General features: G+C 38.4%; 1 protein-coding gene across 2 annotated transcripts in view; it reads left to right on the top strand.

The window, feature by feature from the left end:
- Nucleotides 1-22335, top strand: part of LOC111861778 (multiple inositol polyphosphate phosphatase 1) — a 53966-nt gene extending 31631 nt beyond the window's left edge. For both annotated transcript variants that reach the window (XM_023846619.2, XM_023846621.2), the window contains exons 3-10: nucleotides 10061-10192; nucleotides 10581-10759; nucleotides 14468-14587; nucleotides 15784-15934; nucleotides 17413-17513; nucleotides 18669-18778; nucleotides 19831-20046; nucleotides 21645-22335. In XM_023846619.2, the coding sequence (XP_023702387.1) occupies nucleotides 10061-10192; nucleotides 10581-10759; nucleotides 14468-14587; nucleotides 15784-15934; nucleotides 17413-17513; nucleotides 18669-18778; nucleotides 19831-20046; nucleotides 21645-21891 (1256 nt within the window). In that variant the 3' untranslated portion in view covers nucleotides 21892-22335. The remainder of the gene's footprint in view (nucleotides 1-10060; nucleotides 10193-10580; nucleotides 10760-14467; nucleotides 14588-15783; nucleotides 15935-17412; nucleotides 17514-18668; nucleotides 18779-19830; nucleotides 20047-21644) is intronic.
- The last annotated feature ends 1123 nt before the right edge of the window (nucleotides 22336-23458 follow it).

Genomic DNA, 23458 nt, shown 5'->3' with positions numbered 1-23458 from the left:
CCGGTCTGGACGACGTGGAGGAGAGAAAATTGTTTACCCTACGGGGACACAAACTCTGACCCCTCTGTCATCCAGCTCGTAGCATTCGCTATACCGACTACGCTATTCCGGCTCCTGTAACGCTATGTAGTCCAGTGAATTTTAACTGACGTTTCGGAGATACATATCGCCTTCACCTTTAGGGCCGAAGAGTAAACAAAGGGAGAAACTAGCATGAAGCAGTCAGCAAGCAGAATCGTCAAATTGTCTATTGAGAAACTGCTGTTTTCTTTAGTTGCTCCCATATCAATTCCAAACAGTAACACAAAGATATGGGGGCCCGCGGTAGCGTAGTTGCTTGAGACATTATGCTACAAGCCGGAAGGTCGCGGGATCGAATTTCGATGAGGTGGATTTTTTCAATTTACCTAATCCTTCCAGCTGTACTATGGCCCTGTGGTCGACTCAGCCTCTAACAGAAATGGGTACCAGGATTTTTCTTGGGGGTAAAGGGCGGCCGATGCTTAAGGCTGACAACCTTACCGCCATCTTTGAGCCAATTGTCTAGAAAATGTGGGAACCTCGACGTCTCACAACCCTATGGGTCTCCACGGCCTGTTACAAGGATATAAAAAAGTACAAAGTTATGACCATTTCCCTCCACATCTTTTTCAATCCGAATAAATTCAATAGATAATACATCTGACTTGCATTCGAAAAACATTCAGTTCAAATCCCGGTTGCCGCAGTTCCAATTTTCGAGCAGTATTCCTTAGTCTCTTCAGGTTAACGCTGCACTGAAACAGAACACGACCGCCAGCTATCTAATCCTTTCTAGTTCACCGAACATAAAGATGCTTTCATCTTAATCGGCGTCAAGTAACTTCTAATACAGACATTATGCAACCTTCGAACCAACAAAAAGTTGTAGTCTGCCTGTACGGTGGCATTTCCTACCTGTCCTCAGAAGACAGTTTGGATAGTATTGTTTACTTATTTGTGGTTTATTTAACAAGGCTGCCAATACATCAGGCTGACCTCCTCTGTGGTCTAGTGGTCAGAGTTCCTGGCTACAGATCCAGAGGTCCCAGGTTCCATTCCCTACGCTACTAGATATTCTGGGAAGTAGTGGGTCTAGAACGGGGTTCACTCAGCCTCGTGAGGACAATTGAGGAGCTATTTCAATGAAATAGCGGCTCCGGTCTAGAAACCCGAAATTAACGACAGTGGGGAGTCGTTGCACCGACCACGTGACACCCTCTATCCGCTAAAGTTGGCACTAACTTCGCCGACAAGCGGCAGTCGCTCGGTCGGTATAGTTCGCTTGCGGACTACAGACCACGGAGTTTGTTTTTGTTTTTTTTTGTATACATCAGACTTAATGGATTGAAAACGATGACCATGGCCTAATTTGAGTTATTATCCCAACATTTTTCATAGAGACTGAGGAAAACCACGAAGTAATTCAGTCAGGAAAGCTGGTGATCCAGCCAAGATTGAAACATTCGTCTCCTAAAGGTTCGGCCACACAGAGCGCTGCGTACTCTATGTTAGCTATACGAGCAGAAAAATATCTCCCTTTATTGCCAGTGTGACTGCCACACAGACTTCCGTACGCTACGTACGCTATGTTCCCTATGTTAGCTGCGTCGCAGAGTGTACACAGCATACGTAGCGTACGCAGCGAACATAGCGTAGCGCTCTGTGTGGCCGAACCTTAAATACCAATCATAAACGTTACTGCTCGGTTGGACAGCAGTCGTACGTAGTATATAGTACAAGCTATAGGACTATACATAATACATACACGTACATTAATCTGTAAGAATATTTACCGGATGTTGGATTAAACTATCCAGTTCTGACATGAACAGCCATGTTCATCGCACCATCGGCTCAGAGACACATCTGCAATTTCAATGTCTTCTGCCCAGCTGTAAAGAAAATCTGTAAACTTTCTGACTTGAAAAAATGTCCGAGCAGTATCTAATATTTGTGTTTAACACTTAAGTTGTACTTTCTCATGTGTCCATTCAGAGAGAATGTACTAATTAAATTACAAACTGCCGTTTCATAATTAACATATATTAGACTGGAAATGTGGCATGCACTGCATTCGCTCGCTCGGAAGCCGGGATCGTGGGTTCGAATCCCACTCAGGGCATGGATGTTTGTGTGCGTTTTTCTGTGTTTGTGTACAGGTAGAGGCCTTGCGACGAACTGATCACACGCCCAAGGAGTCCTACCGAATGTGTAAGATCTAGAAACACCCAAGTGAACGGAGAGTTTCATGGAGGTAGGCCTAGGCCCACTGGGGCTGTAGTGCCAAGGAAAAAGAAAAACAAAAAAAGACTGGAAATGCGGAATTTGAAAACTCTTAATCTCTTTACTCTATTCACATTGTAACGGATTACCTTACAACTTTCTCTGTCATTGCCTTACACAATCAGTGAGCTTTACTACGCCGAATGATGGTTTCGTGTAAGTTTTTAATCGAAACACTATTATGTAACAAGTGACTGTCCTCTTCCTTATCTCAAATCTGTATGGAATCTTCTTCCATTTTTCATTGGGCCCTCTGGCCTCTTATCATAATTAATTTGGAACTATGGATTTTATAGACAGTTGGCAGGACTCCTTGGACGGCTGATACACATGACAACACAAAACACAGGAGAAACGTGGACAAATATCCATGCCTCGAGTGGGATTCGAATACACGATCCCAGTGTTTTAGCGGGCGAAGACATTTCGTGCCCTAGACCGCACGGCCACTGTGATCGGCTGGAATCTTTGTCTTATTTGTGAAAAGTTTGTGAAATTCTGCGACAGCTGAATTATGTACATGTAATTAATTGAAAAAAAAAGTGAATTCCAGTGGGGTAAACGATTTTTTTCATATGTTTTCTTCGTGATTTGGAACTGCTCCTTGATATTCACGTGCTACTCACATTGCACAGCCAAATTATTTTTGTTTATTGGATCTAGCTTCATGCTGGTTCCTTATTTGGGTCACTCGACGATCCTCAAGTTGGAGGCAAAATGTCTCTCCTCAACGTCGGTTGACTGTCATCAGCAGGCCCCGGATTTTGATGACATGTCATATTTTTTTCCTTGCATCCTATGCGATGCTCTTAAATATATAAATCTCGGATATGAGCTACTGGTTACAGAAATGTAAATTTTATAGGTTTTTTTTGTTATTTTTGGCATTTTTAGGTTTAAGGTCGTTTTTTCATTTTGGGGGTAATTTTTTGGCAAATTTTTGGACTTTTAAGGGTATTTCTTGTCATTTTTGGCCATTTTAGGGAATTTTTCTTCATATGTTTTCTGAAATGTGAATAACATGGAAGCGAAGTGTTCTTTCTTTTCTCCTTTAGGTCATTAATCTGGATTTTTTTCGGTCGTTTTATGTCATTTTTTGAATATTTTTAGGTCATCAAAATCCGGGCCCTGCATATTACATTTTTGGGTCATATTTTAGGTCATTTTTCTGTATTTTTTCTGTCATTTTAAAAATATTTTCAGGTCATCAAAATCCGGGCCCTGTTCATCAGACTACACGGCGTTAGATCCCAAAAGACAGAACTGACTTTCCTTTATTTCATTGTTATAAATCATATCGAATTTGTTCAGGTCACTGGATCGAATCGTACTAGAGTCTGAATTAGACCTATTGTTTTCTTCTTGAGAACAACTTGAAATCGTCATTAATGCATACATTAACATTTTCAGATATAACTTAAAAGTTTCGCACCGTCGCCATATTAAACAGTGTTGCACATGTGTGGATATTCTGTTGGAATCCAGCAGAACACAAATTATACGTTCCTAGTCCCAGTTGCTGCCAAACTGAAAACTAAACAAAACATCCTCATCTTGTTTTACATTACAGAAAAATTATATTAACGAAAGTTAATTATTTCTCTGTGATCTGTTATCCTATCAACATTTCAGAACTCTTATAACGTATAGCTAGTATGACTCCTACGTTACAAGTTCGCATGACTGCCATGTTGTTGTTACTGACTGCAGCAAATAAAGTGTTACAGTATGAGACTGTCATGGCCTCCAATGGCATAACGGCCGTAATAAGTTTTGCCTACATCTCATACGTCTAATTGTCTTCCTTAAGAAAGGAAAGTAGGGTAAATATGCCCATGCGAGTCGCATTTCTGTCACTATGTAACATCTCTTGAGGCTGGAAAACGAATATAGTTGGTCGTTCCCAGCGAAACCTTAAAGAAACCACTAACTTGGAGAACTGACATGAATTCCTAACCATGTCCACTATTATTCTCTTAGCATTCCCACTTTTTACAGTGACAGGTTAACTGATGAGGTCATACGGGTTGCCGGCGAAGGCACGGCAAGACGTGGGTGTGTTCGGTTGAAGGCAGATGTCCCGTACGTTCGCGGCGCACAGCCTTGAAGTGCGAAAATGCTCAGATGACTCACATAGCGATGGTACAGGGGCAAGGAAATCGCTGCCTCATATTGCAGTGCCTTTTCCAGAAGCTTTTTACTTCATGTCACAACGAAATTTTCATCCAAAAAGAAAAGAAATGCCTACTGAAAACATAATACCTTGTCTATCAAGTCATCCCCTTCAGATGTTACCTTCTTGAAAAGAAGAATACAAAATATAAGAAGGAAGTACGTAATCATTTACCTATGAATCATACCGTGAAGAAGGCGTATGAGTCGACGCATCGGAGACCTTGATTTACTTACTTACTTACTCATGGAGCTGAGCCCTTATTGAGGAGACGCCAATTCTGCAGCTACTCAAGAATTTCCCAGCATTTTATGGAACCCGAAGGTTCATCACCGTGTTCACAAGAGCCCTCCACTGGTCCCTATCCTGAGCCAGATCTATCCAATCCATACCATCCCATCCTATCTCTCTAAGATCCATCGGAGACCTTGATAGGCACCTTTATTTGTAATATATCAAATGTCATATGCATCTCTATAATGGTTCATGAGTTGTCATCAAGTGAAGAGAATTATTTTGTGAGGTCGCCATGTTCTTATTTTTCGTTTTAGACACAAACGACTACTTCTTGGTCTTCCAAGTGGAATTTATGAAATTTCCCGATCGATATTCTTCATGAATTTATTCTCTTCCCCATGTCCAGCCCATCATCGCCTGCTATATTTCAGTATCCCCGTAACATTGTGTGACTTGTATAAATCACGAAGTTTATCCTCATCACAAACGTTGACTTTCTTCACTCTCTTTACGTCAAAGTATTTTCTTGCGCTTGCAACTTGTATACTTCTCTTAAAGTAGGAAACAGTCACCAATACAAATCATGTAGAAACATTATTTTATGTGAAGAATGCCGTCTTCTGGGATGTGGCGCCGTGTAGAGCTTATGTGAACCCACGTTTCGGAGGAACGTATCGTCTCCATCTTCAGAGTAGAAAAATCCGCGAGCGAGGAACCAACGTGTGCAAGTGACTACAGACTGCAGCAACCTGCATACGTTGGCTCCTCGCTCGCGGATTTTTCTACTCTGAAGATGGAGACGATACGTTCCTCCGAAACGTGGGTTCACATAAGCTCTACACGGCGCCACATCCCAGAAGACGACATTCTTCATAGTCACCGCCGTGAAAACCTCAAATCTTACAATATTTTATGTTATCGCGATCTCGGGCGGTTTTGGAGAGTCTGTGGTAGGATGCCAATTTTCGAACTGAATAATAAGAAATGTTTCCATAATTACTGAGCGAGTTGGCCCTGTCGCCAATGCTATTCATTTATACGTACTAGGACGGTGTTCAGTTAGAATTAGCAGGGACGCCGACTGTTCTGACAGGCATTTTCCAGGATTTACTCAGTTTTACACGAATGCCGGGTAAGTACCTTGAAATATGCTATGACCGCTTCCACTCCGATCCGTTCATGTTCATCGCGTACGATCGTTACTTCACATCATTCGATGATAAATAATGACCGTCGTTGATACGACGTCCTTAAATAACCCTCGGATCCTTCCATCCATCCATAATTTATTATTTTCCTATTATCATCATGAACTTCCATTACAGATGCCAAGGGAAGCCTCATCACACCAATAAAGTCATATGTGCATCAAAGCTAATGAGTTTGTTTATTTTATTTAACGATGCTTTAGGTTACAGCATCGAATGATACACTATGAATTGGAAAGTATGTTAAAAGAAAGCGGTGTGGTCGATTTTAATAACACAGAATCGAATCTAATATTCCAGACTCTTCATGCGGGGACTGAGGAAAACCATGATAAATTTCAACCACGGTAGGTCTGCGGGCTGATATTCAAACCTGGGATCTCGTGAATATGATGCATTCATGACCACTACTACAACACGGTATTTGGTCAAGAGCTAAGCTGCTTAGTAATGAACCGAGTCTATATACTCGTACAGTAGACTCCGAACACCATGGAGCAGGGTTATTCTTGAGAAACTGATGGTGGTTCAGCTAATCAAGAATAGCATTTTATGGGTATTTAAGCTTAATTACTTGTTCGCAAGAGCATATCCTGAGTCAGATGAATCTCGTCATATCCTAACACCCAGTTCTTGTAGGACAAATTTTAATACTTTTTTCCTTTCCCATCTATGCCTGAGTCTCCCAAATGTCGTCCTCCTTTCAAGTTTTACAGCAATGCCGCGTCCATCTCATCATCAAGATTCGTTCCCTGCCACTAAACTGTGGGCTGTAGAGATAGATGCTTGTTACTTCCTCTTCAGTTGGACAATAAATCTTATTGCTGGTTTAAGTGGATGCACTGTTCTCCACTCACGTTTGTTCTTACTGTATGTACTGGCAGGTGGGTGATTAGAGAAAATAATTGTCAGTTATAAACAACTGGAAACAGTGGCAAAATGGAGTGGGCGAACATCACTTATTCAACCAATTTATGAGCAAGCCTTGTGCAATAAGTGCAGGAACAGATCATGTAGACCAGGGGTGGGCAAAAAATGGTCCAATAACACTTTATAGATAACACTCAAGTGGAAAGCAGTGTTCTGGGATTTGGCACCGTGTATATGTGGTGTTAACCGACGTTTCGGAGGAACGTATCGCCTCCATCTTCAGGGTAGAAGGAAAAATATAAGAAATCCGCAAGCGAAGAGACCGTGAAACGTTGGTTAACACCGCATATACACGGTGCCAAATCCCAGAAGACTGCTTTCTTCATAGTCACCGCCGTGAAAGCCTAAAATCTTACAACACTCTAGTGATTACATGATTTAAAATTAATTAAATAAATGACTTATTGCTAGATTTTCCTCCTTTCCATGTCATTGAGACTGGTTCTGGAACCCACCAAGCCTTCTCACCAATGGGTACCGGAGGCTTATTCCCCGGGAGTAAGGCAGCCAGGGCATAAAACTGACCAGTCACCTCCAACTAGTACTGAGGTCAAGAATATGTGGTTCTAATTTAATCCAATCTAATCTCCCAGACACCTTCATGGAATAGTGCTTAATAAGTTAAGCACAGGGATATCCTTACCTTTACCAAAAATTTCTTAGATATAAATATACACGTATTTCCAGTTGATTTACACTTGAGAGCGTTGATCTTAAAACGATTCACTGTCGCTATAGCACTTATAGTCTGTGACACTGACATTGTTATGAGGTAATAAGGTAAAGTTGTCTCTGTACTTAAGTAATTAAGCACCATGCAGTGAAGATGTAGGGGGGGGGGGAGCTATAGTTGCACCTTTCTGAACCTTGGCAATAGATGAACGTGAGTGGTCAGCTTTACTCTGGTGGAAAGAGCTCCAGGTACCCACTGAATAGGAGGCTGGGCAGGCCCCAGAGGTGCTGTGGAGAGAGAAAAATCCCTTGCCTCTGCCAGAAATGGGGAAATAGAACTCTCAGTATGTGCGTTTTTAAATTGCAGAAGAGAGCTGTTCGAATAATGGTGGGAGCTGGAAACAGAGATTCATGTAAAAAAATCTTTAGACAATTGAAAATATTACCACTGCCCTCTCAATATATATATTCTTTGATGATGTTTGTAGTTAATAATATGGATTTATTTGTAGAAAATTCAGATATATATACAACTGCAACAAGAAATAGTTCAAATTTGCATCTCCCCTCATCAAATCTAACAGCATTTCAGAAAGGTCCACAGTATCTTGGAATCAAAATTTATAATAGTCTTCCACGCAAAATAAAACAGTTATCCAAAAACAAAAATCGATTCAAGAAAGCACTATTACAATTTCTCCATTTACATTCATTTTATGGTATTGATGAAATTTTTGATTACACGGTTAAGAAGATTGATAATTGATTTTATTGGGATTAAATACTTAATTAATGAAAAGTTAAATTACAAGTTTTATAATTTTAAAATTATGTTTACATAAATATTTTAACATGTATTATATTTTTTGTAATTATTATATTTAATTGTTATATTGGACTATTGTCTATATCCTGAGTCTTACGACCTTGTAAAGGATTTTTGACATGTAAATAAATGAAATGAAATGAAATGAAATGAAACCCTGACTGTCCAACCCACAGCCCATCCCTATACTGATTGAGCTCTACAGGATTTTTATGCCTTTCTTAATAGCCCACCTGTGTACTTCCACGACCAAATGCCTGTGTTTGTTATTTGGTTCAACATACATTTCCCGTGATGAAATTAAGCAAATCAAAACTTACAGCTTCATTGACTGCTGGCCACCTTGGAATAGTACTGAGAATTGCAGCACTGAAGAAAATATCTCATGTTGTATTACCATTTCAAGGATGACTCCTAACAAGATCAACATGACTTCTGACCTAGTTTCCAGCTGAACATTTTGATTATGGAAGTATTTTATCTCTCCTACCAATGCAAACTAACTAACCACCTAATTCCATGGACCTGAGTCCTTCTTGGCAAGCCAGTAGTTGCTTAGCTACTTAAGAAATTCCCAGCATTGTATTGAAAACAGAACCATATTCACACCAGCCCATCACTGGTTGCTGTCCTGAGCCAGAAGCATCCAGTCCAATCATATTCAAGATCTATTTTAATACTATTCTCCCATTCATATTTGGGTCTTCCTAGTGGGCCTATCCTTCTGGTTTTCCTACAGAACAATGCATGCACTTCTTGCCTCTTTGCTCCCATGCGTGCTACATGTCCTGCCCATAGCATCCTACTTGATTAATTGGTCCACTATTTGGCGCGGAGTAAAAACTATGAAGCTCCTCACTATGCACTTTTCTCCAGTCTCCTCTTACTTCATCCCTCTTTAGTCCAATTATTCTGTGCAGTACCTTCTTCATAAAAGCCCCCTGTCTGTGTTTCTCCCTTAATATGAGAGACTGAGTTTCAAATCCATACAAAACCACAGACAAAATTATAGTTTTCTATACTTTAATTTTTACATTTTTAGATAGTGGGAGGAAAGGTAAAAGATTCTGAACATAAATGTACCCAGCATTGATTGAATTTAATCTGCTCTTAATTTTTTAGCATTGTTAGCATCATTTACAGACTAATGCAGACACACAAGAGATGATTCGTGCTGAAATGAAAGAGTGAATTCTAAAACTTCTGACAACTCAACAATAAACTGCAGATTGTGAAGTTGTGTATTTCTTGAGTATGTAACCATACAGATAAATAGTAAAGATTAGGAATGACAGCCTGTGTGGGACATAATTTTGTAACAAACTCACTCATCCCATGGGAATAAAAAATAGGACAGTGAAAGTGCATAAGTGGGGAACACACAAAGAGCCTGCCCTTTCAGTCAACTGAAACTACCTCTTGAAAAGCAACTCTCTCCATGTTGTGGACTGGATTCATGTGATGTAGCATAGAGACCAGTGACATGCTATAGTGAACATAGTAGTGCATGTCAGGGCTTTATAAAAGGTGAGTTATAGCTCAAAAGCTATTAATTTCACATAATGGACTCTGCTCCATAAACTTGCTTGCCTTGGTAGTGATTATCCTTTTCTCCTCACTTGCACTTAGTTTCTCTGTGGTCCATATTAGTAAGAGTATGAAGTTTAAGAGTTTTGGAACGTAATTCTAATTTGTTCTGTTTACATATAGACTGTCAACCAGTTCAGTTCTGGATGTTGTCTCGCCATGGGACACGGTTTCCTGACAGCAAGTCCATTTATACCATGCAGCGTCTACCAGACCTTCGAGATCAGATCATCAACAACCATGAGAAACGACACAGTGAGTAGCTATGCTTCTATGTCTTAACACTATACAGAAACAAAAGAGTATTGAATTGCATTAATGAAATTAAGCATCACAAAGCAGGCATATAAGGGAGCAGAAGGAAACTATATATATTCAACAGTATTCTGTATATAACACAGTTGTCATTATAAACAGAGTGATTGTTATTGTGTAGTCATGTCACATATCTCATCTCCGCTCTGAACTGTAGAGATTATCTGTCATACTTTTGACATTTTGAAATTTTGTTTCATATATGCTTACTGTGATGGGGTCACCTAGGATCATATATACATGCATTTCCAAGTTTAGTTCCATGCATACTAATAAGATTCCTTCATGTCTAATTGTGTTAAAAATCCACCCTGCTTTGAAACTCCAGGGGGAAGACTGTGCCCAGAAGACTTGGAAAATCTGAGAAGATGGACACTGTCAGTTTTTCCAAGTCAAGCCAAACATCTCACGAATCAAGGACATGATGATCTCAAGTTCATGGCCCGACGCTTTAAAACTCAGTTTCCAAAACTTCTGAACCAGACCTATAGTCAAGATTTATATGAGGTAAGTGATGGTGGAGTTGAGTGGGGGCCAATATCACTATATAACTGTCAATTAAATCGCTGTATTTGTGATAACTAAATCTGGAGCTTGATCCTCAAGTTTTCAGTGGACCTTAAGATCTGTTTCTATGCTGTACTTTCATCTGTGTCTTGGTGTTCAGAGTAGAAATTTTTCAAGAGATTTCTGCACCAAATTCTATATATGTTTCTCATTTCTTTTATTTTAGCTACATCTTGTGGCCATGACTCACATACTATAAAGCCATGTAAAAAATAATTGCTTTATATATGTTAATATTTTTTTATTTTTTACAAGTTAGGTAAGATGAAAACAGTTTCTGAATTGGCTCACAACAATCATATCCATAATTCTTTGTCATACCCAACAGGGTAGACTGTAGTAAAGTGAAATGTAGTGAATGCATCACATTTAAATTAACTAATCATATAACAAAGGCAAAAGTTTAAATTGATCTGTTTCTTAATTTCACTGGTGAAGTGTGCCAGTTATTATCACAACCCTGTTACAGGTTCTGATTTCATTCAAGGATGATTCGTGTGTACACATGCATGTGAACATGGGAGCGGGGCTGAGAAAGAATATTCATGGATGGATTTTAATCATTCTTTGTCCAAAGTGCAGAATGACAGGGGTGTTGTGTTTGTCCATCAGTCTACATTTGATCCCTGATGCTGAACAGATTTTGATGTTGTGTGTGTGTGTGTGTGTGGGGGTGGGGGTGGATAATGCTAAACATGATGAGGAGCAAATATTACTTTGTATAAGCATGAGAAGGGTGACAAAACTGACTGTAGTAATTATTGGGGGATATCACTGCTATCAACTTCGTATAAAATTTTGTCCAATATTCTTCTTTCGAGGTTAAGTCCATATATAGATGAAATTATTGGGGACCATCAGTGTGGGTTTTTGATGTAACAGATCACCTACAGATCAGATCTTTTGCATTCATCAGATATTGAAGAAAAAATGGGAGTATGATGAGATAGTACATCAGCTATTCATAGACTTCAAGAAAGCCTATGATTCAGTTAGGAGGGAAGTATTGTACAATATTCTAATCGAGTTTGGGATACCCATGAAACTAATTAGGTTGATTAAAATATGTTTAAACGAAATGTAATGTAAAGTCTGTGTATGTAAACATTTGTCTGATAAATTTCCTATCCAAAATGGTCTAAAACACGGAGATGCTTTATTGCCACTCCTTTTCAACTTTGCCTTAGAATATGCAATTAGCAAGGTCCAGTGAAACCAGGTGGGACTGAAATTAAACGGGACACATCAGTTGTTGGTCTACGCCGATGATGTGAATCTACGGGGTGATAATGTAGATACCATAAAGAAAAGCACACAAACTTTAATTGACGCAAGTAAAGAGGTTGATCTAGAAGTAAACACGGAGAAAACTAAGTATATGTTACTGTCTTGTTACCAAAATGCAGGGCAAAATCATAACATAAAGATAGAAAACAGATGTTTTGATATAGGTTCAGATATTTGGGAACAATGATAACAGATCGAAACCTGATTCAGGAGGATATTAAGAGGCAATTGAACTCGGGTAATGCTTGCTACCATTCAGTCCATAAACTTTTGTCTTCTCGTCTGTTGTCCAAAAACATAAAAATTAGAATATACAGAACTATAATTTTGCCTGTGGTTCTGTATGGGTGTGAAACTTGGTCTCTGACATTAAGGGAGGAACAGACTGAGGGTGTTTGATGCCAGGGTGTTGAAGAGAATGTTTGGACCGAAGAGAGACGAAGTGACAGGAGGTTGGAGAAAACTGCATAATGAGGAGCTTCATAACTTGTACTCTTCTCCAAGTATAATTAGAATGATCAAGTCAAGGAGGATGAGGTGGGCAGGTCATGTAGCACGAATGTGGGAGACGAGGAATGCGTATAGGATATTGGTGGGAAAGCCAGTAGGAAAGAGATCACAGGGAAGACCATTCATAGGTGGGTTTACAATATTAGAATGGATCTTAGAGAGACAGGATGGATGGTATGGATTGGAGAGATCAGGCTCAGGATAGGGACCAGTGGTGGCTCTTGTGAACACGGTAATGAACCTTCGAGTTCCATAAAATGCTGGGAAATTCTTGAGTAGCTGCAGAATTGGTGGCTCTTCCAGAAGGGCTCAGTTCCATGAGTAAGTAAGTAAGTAAGTAATAAGCACATGATAGATCCTACTGAATAGTATGATGCTCAAATGAAACAAAAATATTCTCAGCTGATTGTACAAACTATTATACATGATATAAAATATAAGTTCCATTACACTCTAAATATTTATTTGAAACAGTTGTCATTGTGGTATATATATTTAACCTAATTCAAGAAACTATATTTACTGTTCAGTACTTTGTCAGTAACATAATTTGAGAGTCTATGGAGTGTGGCATGTGTGCTGTTCATTATTGTACAGTTTTATATTTGTAATAAATGCAAACTGAGACCAATGAGATATGAAGAATTTAAGAGAACAAAAGCATCTCTTCAATTAAACACAGTTTCTATTCACCCTTGTTGGTAAAAAATGGTCTCTCCTTCACACTTAACCTATTGGCATATGTTGAAGGTTGTGAAACGTCTTGTCATTGAGATGAGATTTGTTACTTTGGTGACTGTCAACTGGCATCAGAGTTGAAATATTTTATTTATTGAATAAAATGCAGTATACATACCACAACAATTTATCAGGAAGAGAGAGTAAGCCTAATATTATTTATACAAGTATAATGTGAAACATAAAGTATTCTGATCAGAGGCATATAAATTTTAGTGTACCAATGGAGGTCTGTAAGTTATTTAATAACGCTGTATCAACTGAAGAGGTTACTATTCACTGAATAATGTAAGAGCAGCATCACCAGATTTTCAATTTCAAAATGTGGGATACATAATTTTAGGAAGAGGACTAATTAAATGAGCAACTTACTCATTCTCTGCTAGTATAACCCAAAGATTTGAGGTGTGACTGTATACATTGATAAATCACTTACACTCAGTTTTCATAACAATCTGTTTCCCAAACACAGTGTATGCTCCGTCCTAGCACTTCTAAGTATTTCAAGTGGCTGGTTTCCAAGAGATTTCCCTCACTAAATGTTGTATGTAGTTTTTGCTTTTCCTATCACAGTGGATATAAACAACTGCCATACACAGGGGAAGCTGATGTGTCAAAACAAAATTGTTTATTGTTTTTTTTTTAATTCAAAGTATTAGGATTATTCAAATATATGACAGTTATGCATACTGACAGACCTTAAAGGAAATCAGAATAGAGGATTGAAACAAGGAACTGTCCTGCATAAATGGATTGTCTAAGAACCCTATATGAGAGAATGATTACGAATATGTACAACAAACTAGAAAGAACTGGGGATGAAGAAGCTGTGACATATTTATCCTGCCATCTGTCAGAGCTATGTAAAACCTATATCAGGGTTTCCAGCTAAAACGTCAACCTCAGATCTTCCAAATGTAAACTGAAAGCTTCACTGCTTGAGATATCTTGATGTGATACATAGACCACTACATTTATAACTGTTTGGATAATGAAACATTTGATGCATGATTAATGAATGTTACTGAACTGATGTGTTGATTGATATCCAGCATGCAGATATCTGCTCAAAGTCCCCATATTTTAATTATTTAATTTTGTAACCTGTTTCAGTTCCGGTTTACTGACTCCCAGCGAACTAGAGCCAGCGCCATTGCATTTTCTGAGGGCCTGTTTGGTAGCAGTGCTGGTGTCTATTTACCTCCAGCTCTCAAAAACGATACTCTCATTAAGGTATAACTACTTTTTTAAGATTTTCTTTTAACAGTGAAGGGGACTTAGTAATCACTTAAAACAGATATTAATTCCTGTGAAGTTTATGATTTGAAATTCCTGACAGACCTGGGACTGAGATGTTTTCTGGATTTGAGTTTAAGAATCAGACAATTCATAAATGTGCTTTCTTAGATTATTTTTCTGCCACCTCACCCAAAAATACTGGATAGAAAGCTATAACCAGTTTTTCCTTCTCCTTGCAAGGTATTAATTTGTCATTCAGTTTCACTTTGATTAATTTATAATGTCTTATAACAGACATTGATAAAGCCAGTAACTATTTGTTTTGTTGGTAAGATGAGTCTGCTGTACTAATGAATGCTCTTGCAGGAATTAACTCTTCTATTAGTCACAGAGCCTTGTGTCAGTTAAAGGATTTTTTTGTGTCTTTGGTAATTCATGGCATTAACAGAATGATGTGCAATGAAAGTTCTCTTAGTTTAATGTAATGTTCATGTGTGGTTTTACAGTCCATATAGGTCAAAATAAGGTTGTTGGTTTAACCAATTTTGAACACAAGCAAAGCCAAATCATGGAGTTCTAAAGCAGCCTTAATTGACTCCCTTGGAGGAAAGTTAGTGTCTGGCTCTGGACACTCTGTGCCATGCAGTTCAACAGCAACAGTTTCAAATAACTAAATTTAGAACTTCCAATGCTCATTATAAAAATTTCAAGTTTACTTTCATTCAAATTCTTATGTAACATTTAGGCAACTAAAAACTGTGTTAAACCATCTCAATGTAACATTATCCAGATTTACTTAATAGTTCCACTGGCGACTGTCACAGAGTAATGTTTAGAAATAAAAGGAAGGAAAGAACAAGTTTAATGGATACTATTCAGGAAACCAACACACTCAGTGGAAAACCCTTAAGAAGAGACCACTTGAGAGGGTAATATTAAAATGGATCTTAAAGAATTAGTGTGAGGGTGTGAATGGATTCATCTGGCTTTGGATAGGGTCCAATGGCAGGATCTTGTGAACCCAATAATAAACATTCAGGTGTCATAAAGGGCAGGGAATTTCTTTGCTAGCTGAGTGACTGGAAGCTTTTCAAGAAAAGCTCTGGACTTTTGAGTTGTCCGTCTCTTTATAAGAAATAAGCCACTGCTCCTGAATAATAAGCACCATATCTAATTTGCCTCCTTTGTAGGCTTATGACAACTGTCCAAGATGGCGTGATGAAGTGGGAAATAACAACCGCACATTGGAAGAGAAGCATATGTTCCAGTTGGGACCCCAGATGCAAGCACTCTTACAGAATGTGTCAGAGAGACTGGGATTTGGCTACAGGCTCACCTTTGGTATGTTTTACATGCATAGCAGCTTGGTCAGTTCTACTGTTTACACTCACACATGTGCAACTGCAGTACAGTAGAGCACCAGAAGGCACTGTCCCAAACATGTGTTCAGTCCTAGAGTCAACAGAATCATACGATTTTTGCTCATGAAATAACTGAAAGAAAAAGTGTGTGTGTGTGAAAGAGAGATCATGTGTGTCCAGTAGTAGTCTCCACTGTGAGAAGCCAGCAACTAACCACCTGAGCTATGACATGGTCCACTGTATGAATATTAATCTTAATTAACAGTGGATGTAACATGGTGAAGAATGCCATCTGGGATATGAGGCCATGTACAAAGGCAAATCGAAAAGTCTTTGGCCCTATTTTTTTCAGCCACAATGATATACATACAGGGAAATCAAAATACAGGCAGTGTTCTAAGTACCTTTGACTATTTTTCCACATAGTCACCACCCTGGTTCAGGCATTTGTCCCATCACACCACTAGTTTGGGGATGCTGCTGTTGTAGAATTCGGCCGGTTGAGCACAGAACCACCACCAGACAGCGGTTTTCGCATCATCATTGGAAATGAACCTCTGGCCTGCCAGGAACTTCTTCAGTGGACTGAACGCGTGGTAATCACTGGGGGCGAGGTCTGGACTATACGGTGCATGCTCCATAATCTCCCATCTGAATGACTGCAGTCGCGCCCGGTTATTCTTGTGGACTATGTGGTTCTCCTCCATGACAATGCCAGGCCTCATGTGGCAAACAGGACCGCCGCCCGACTTGTCATTATGGAGCATGCACTGTATAGTCCAGACCTTGCCCCCAGTGATTACCACTTGTTCGGTCCACTGAAGAAGTTCCTGGCAGGCCAGAGGTTCATTTCCGACGACAACGCAAAAACCGCTGTCCAGTGGTGGTTCCGCGCTCAACCAGCCGAATTCTACAACAGTGGCATCTCAAAACTAGTGGTGCGATGGGACAAATGCCTGAACCGGTGTGGTGACTATGTGGAAAAATAGTGAAAGGTACTTAGAACACTGCCTGTATTTTGACTTCCCGGTAGGTGTATTATTGTGTCTGAAAAAGAAATAGGGGCAAAGACTTTTCGATTTACCCTCGTAGTTTGGTAGAAGTTCACTGACATTTGAGAGAAACGTACTACCTCCATCTTCAGGACCGAAGATTAAGTGAAATAGCAAGCAACTTGCTTCCTCCTTCCCATATTGCTTGCTTCGTATTGCTTGCTTGGCTTATTGTTCAACCCTGATGATGGAGGTGGTATGTTCCCCTGAAACTTCCATGAACATCTACTGGGTGACAAAGCCTTATACCCTCTAAGACACATTTCCACTGCTGTGAGAGCCTCAAATCCAACAAATATATATGGCAGTTTGTGAAAATCTTGTTTATCAGAAATAAAAGAAAGAAATTCCAGGTCTTGTACTGACTCTACATACCCATTGTTAAGAATGAAACTCTGTCTTTTAGTACAACTGGATGAGATGTATGATATGTGCCGCTTTGACAAGGCATGGAATATAAGGAATGTATCACCATGGTGTGCTGTCTTCTCTAAAGAAGAACTTCAAGTAAGTGTTACCATCCCCCAAAACGTTTATCTTCCCATAAGCATAGTGTATATAAAATACTGCTGACTGTGAAAAAACTGTAACATAATTTCAGCACAAGTACTTGATAGGTAGCCAAGCCAGAAACACTTGAAACATTGAGAAAAAATTGACTCGATTCCTTTATTAACTAAATCATTCTGAAAAAAGCATGAGTCATTGGAACCAAACTTTATGTGACAGACAAAAACCGGATTTTATGGTTGCTAGTATTTCATCAGGCCAGTCACAGTGGCTGTGAGGTCTAAAGCATGAACTGTCTTCCCTCTCTTGAACATGGGTTCGCATCCCACTCAAAACATTTGTCTGAATTTATTCTGTTTGTGTAGGTAGCAGCCTTGTGATGGGCTGTAGGTAGCAGATACACATGTGCATGTTCAGAGGTTAGTTTCAGTAGTCAAAATGGCGAATGTGTTTGAGGAATGGACTACCAAACAGCAGTATTCTGTTTTGCGTTTTTCTGTGGCCAAAAGGACTCAGGATATTAATAAAGAAATGTTTCTTGTCTACGATGGGAAGAGTCTGTTATGTAAAGCGGTTCACAACTGGGTTGAGAAACGTGCCAGACATTTCACTGATGATGATGAGGTTGAAATGGGTTGTGGAAGTGACTGAGATAACAGTCATAAGGCTTAAATTCTGTGGATTTCGATGTCCTGGTAGAGTAATGGGACAAGTGTATCAGTGTTGGTGGAGGATATGTTGAGAAATAATGTTTTTCCCAGGTTTGAATATCGCATGTTTTACTTTTTATATCCATTTGTTACCTATTTACTGACTCTCCAACATACATTTGGTTTATTCATTTTGCATGACATGCATTTGTTGTTGCAGTCATGATAGAGGTTCATAAATACTGAATGTAAATTTTTGGAGCCATAAGACTCTGAAATGAATAAAAGAAAGCAACTTGGTTTTCTGGCTATTTTCAACTGATTTGGTAGAAAATTTTACCTTTTACTTAAGTTACCCTACTTGGCCTGTAATAAGGCATAAGTTAAAAGTAGAAAGTCTAATTTTGTAACAGTGGCTTTTGTGTATTTAACCATTTTAAACATTTTGAAAACTTGTATTGAGTCTCTTAAAATATTTTAATTATTCAAATAAATGTTGCAGCTTATGGAGTATAGGGAGGATCTTGAATACTATTACCGTTCTGGATATGGTAATGAAATCAATGTGAAACTAGGATGTCCCACTGTGAAGGACCTCATCAATCGCTTCAGGTGACAGCTTAAGTTTCATGATGTTGAACTCGGTCTATATAGACAAGCATTTCATTTTAGCATTCTTTTGGGTGCATTTCACAGAAATGTGATTGCATCTGTTATCTTCAGCATGACTGTAAGTACTCTATTATGGTGAACTTTATAATTCTTATGAAAACTTATCTGTTTGAGATTAGGATCCAACAATATATATATACTACATGTAGATACAGTTTTAGGTATGTTTAATTAAATATTGCATATATTGAAAAAAATATTTTATACAAATTTGTAGCTGCTAATGAGATGAATATTTTATGTTATCAAATGTTTTCTCATACTTTCAATATAATGACTATATATATGCAAGCAAAATGAACTTTTGTGTTATATGTTGTTCAATTTTGACCTTTAGCCTGTGGCCTTTAGGCTGTGGTCAACTGAATTATAAAATGTTCATTGGGACAGCCTCTTCTCATTTTGAGTGGCCTGTCATATGACAGATTACTGATGAAATGAAATGATGTGAACCCCAAGTAGAATTAATGACAACATAGAGCAGGACCTCACAGAATACAGTAAACCCTCATTATAACAGACTAACAAGGTGGACAGGTTGTCCATTTTTGCCANAGAAAGCAATTAAATTTAGAATCAATATTACTGCTGTCAAATACATACTGCTGCTATAACAAAGTGAAGGGTTATTCACAGAAGTACACCATACATGGCCAATACATGCAATAAACATGGACGCATACAATGTGATTACAGGTTTTTATATTGGGGATATTTTTTATTTTAAATACTTTTCTAACCACAAAACCATCTTAGTGCCTCAACATATGGTACACAGCCACATTTTGTTCCTTATATCTGGGTCTGTTATAATGAGGGTTTACTGTACTGCTTAAATTGTCTGAACATGCAGTAAATCACACACATCTATACAGTTAGATAAGGGCTAAAATGTAGTTGCTTCATTCTGTTGACTTGTCCATAGTGATTTGGTGAGTGCATATGAAGCCATGACAAGAAGGTGATGGTAACGTGAAATCATCTTTTTACAGTCGAATGGAGAATCATAACCATCAAGACAGGATTCAGCCTGCTGGAATCTTTTATTTTACCCATTCAGCAGCATTACATATGACTCTGGCTCAACTTGGCATTGCTAAGGATCAGGACCATCTGACTCACACTAACTACAACACCATGAAAAATCGAAAATGGAGAACATCCAAGATTGGGCCTTTTGCCTCCAATTTAGCAGCTGTATTGTTCAGGTAAGTGACACCAACAAGTAATCACCAGAAACCATAAATGCTTCCACTGAATAAAACCACTATTTCTTAATAACTTGTGTTTCTGCCAAATTAGTGCAGGGTCCTGTAAGCCTCTTTATATTGATTTCTGGAGGGGGGGGGGAAAGGAAGAAAAATACTAAAAGTAGTTCTCATTGAGATATGTTTCAGAAATCTGGAAAAATTTATACTACACATCTAAAAGGAATTTTGAACACCTCTGTAATTTATTTAATAAAGTTAAGATTTTATGTTCTGTGAAGCATGATTTAGATGGCATATTTTAAGTTAAAACTGTACTATATTTGTAGCATTCTATAATTTTTTACTGGTCAGTAAAATTAAAACCGTTTAACATAAAATTTATGTTAGTGTATAGACCACAGATTTCACATTAAGTTACAATGTTTCACCTTTCATCTTTCCTAGAAGAATAACACTAATGTAAGTATAAGATGTGTATTAAAAACTATATTGTAAAACTTAAAAACCCTACAAAAGTTAACAAATAAAGTTAGTTGAATGCAGAATTAGTTTTAAATTAAGTCTTTGTGCACTGATTTTTAGTGAACTCTCCTACATTTCCTTTCTCCCAAATACAGCCATGCACATACATATAAATACAGGATGTCTGAGGAAGGAATCACATTTTAAAAAATTATTATGAAAATCAGTAAAGCTACAGGAGTGCAGTTTTCATCATATGAAAGAAACTGAAAGTTTTTTTTATCCTCTTTCATGCCAAGTGTGCATGCACCTAAACTGAGTGACCCTGTGAAGGTCACTGTTCCACTCGTCACAAAATGCTTTTTGAAAAGGAGTACCAGGGACTCTTTCCCTGGTGATAAAGCGGCTGGGTCATGAAGCTGACCACTCACCTCCAGCTAATGCCAAGGTCAAGAGAATGTGAATCTATACATCCACTCTCCCATATGCCTTCATGGTGTAGTGCTTACATTCATTGAGCACAGGGACAACTTTACCTTTTAGGGGTTTCACCATAGGATGTCCGGAATGTCATTTGAACACTTATTTTTTTATTATTATTCTTAGTGGGGTGACTCTGAGCCCACCTGGTACTGCAGCTACTACCGGTCTATTGTACCAGCTCCAGACAATATTAATGGTGACTGCGGAGCAATTGGTGGAATGAACATGCTCCAATGCCAATTTGTCCACCACAAATCCCACATAACCAGACCCAGGCTCCAACCCGGGTCACCTAACTGCTTGAGTTATGGTGCAGCCACCATTTGAATCCTTGTAGTTGTTTTTCTATTACTGACTATGAACATGCACATGAACAGAGAGAGGAAGTCTTCTATCGACTGGCTGCCATTCTTGGAGCAACTGTTAACTAGTCCCTGTGCTCTCTCCATTGTCACTCCTTCTGGCGCATGGGCACACCCATGATGGAAACTGCACTCATATGGCTTGATTCATTTTCATAATACAAATTTTTAAAATGTAATTCATCAGCATCCTCTATTGTATGGAAAATCCTCTGTTCCATTCGTTGTAATAACCTGATACTGTGGAATACTGAAGAAACAAATATAATGTTCGCAATTTTATTTCAGATGTGATGAAGGGGAGGAGCACCGTATAATATTCTACCTTGGGGAACATATTGTTCCTTATGAGGGCTGTAATGTGGGGTTGTGCAGTTGGTCATACATCAGGGATAAATTTGCTAACATTGCCCATGACTGTAACCTGGATTTCTGTCATAAGCATCACAGTGGAACTCAACAAAACCTTGCCCTCTCATCGCTTACAACTGCTGCTGTTGTAGCTGTCATATTCTTCAAGCAAACCTTCATATAAAATTTGGGTCCTTATTCTCCTTTGTACCTCTTTCAGTAATGCCACCTGGAGAGACATATAATTTTTCCTGTTGCTTCAAGCACCAGGCTAGAGTGTGATAAGAGTAAACCTGTTTCATGTGGGAAAGTACAGTGTACTGAAAAGTCTTCAATGAAACACATTTTTTTAACATTACTTTTAAAATCCACAAAACCAGTGGTTTTGTCTCTTTGTGTCTGTGAACATTTTCATAAAAATGAAATTATGGTGTGTTTATAGAAAATGGATGTTATGAATAAGAAACACATCATGAAAATGTAGGTCTTGGTAAATATAAAACTATGACACTTGGTGACACCATGCATAATATAGTAGAACTTAACACATCAATAATAGTTTCTCTAGGTTCCCATTTTCTGTTTCAGTGGTGTTCAAAGAATATGACTATGTTAATAACTATCATAATTAATCAATACTATTTCCAGATATTATCCAAGAATATTCAGATTTGTGAATACAAAGTTCACAGACTGAGCATGTAATGAAACCTGGACTCAGGGCGTTCAATTTTGTGCAGTGTTTTTCTGTGTTTATACCTAAATTTGTGTAATATATTTTTGTGACTGTAAAATTTAATGGGATATCCGTCCATGTATTATTATTGCCACAAACTTTTTTAAGTTTGAATGTAAAACTACAGAGAAACTCTGTGCATAATAGACCTTGTATCATAATTCTAACAAGTGACTATCCACTTTCTGATGGCACCAGTTGTCATACTGAGCCATCTCTTTTAATATAGAATTGTACAAATAGTACAAGAGACAGGATACAATGTGTAATATCACAAAGGATTGATGTTACTGAAGAATTAAATAATCGGTGCAGACATAACTAGTTACTAGTTAGTTATCAATGTATTCAAGAAATTCCTTATTGTTGTGGAGACTGCAAGCTCATCTTCATTAGCATGAAAATGCTCCAAAAACTGCATCTGTGTTTGTTTGAAGTATGTCAATGCATATAAGATGTGCTACTGAAGGTAAGATAATTACTCAGCACAATGTAGAATTGATGTGCAGAAACCAGTCACTTATGAAGCTGAAGTTTTATAAGATAAAAGTATGTAATGTTATTGGTTAGCAGTATTATTAATACAGTAATTTCTATTTGTATGTCCTACTGTAGCTCAGTTGGTGTAGAGACTAGGCTATGGGCTGGACATCTGAGGACTTTGGAATAAATTTTTAGCAGAGGCAGAAGTTTTTTCTCTCAGACTAGCTCTAGGGCTCACCCAGCCCCCTATTTAGTGGGTACTGGGTGCTCTTTCCCTGGAATTAAAGAGATCGGGGCGTGAAGTTGACCACTCACCTCTTTCTAGTGCAGAGGTTAAGAATGTGTAGGGCTGTACTCCACTCCCCCATACATCTCCATGCTATGGTGCTTAATTAAACATCAGTACAACTTTACCCTTTTACCTACTGTATAGTCAGAAGCTTTATCTCATAATTGTAAACCTTCATAATCCTGTCATGTGGAAAAAAGAGAAAAAAGGTTATGAGAAAGCAACCACAAATAAGAGACAGAA

Source organism: Cryptotermes secundus, unplaced genomic scaffold (genome assembly GCF_002891405.2).
Source record: "Cryptotermes secundus unplaced genomic scaffold, Csec_1.0 scaffold413, whole genome shotgun sequence".
In the NCBI taxonomy this organism is placed as follows: Eukaryota; Metazoa; Arthropoda; class Insecta; order Blattodea; family Kalotermitidae; genus Cryptotermes; species Cryptotermes secundus.
The sequence above is the reverse complement of the archived record's forward strand: the minus strand, read 5'-3'. Positions and strand labels throughout refer to the sequence as shown.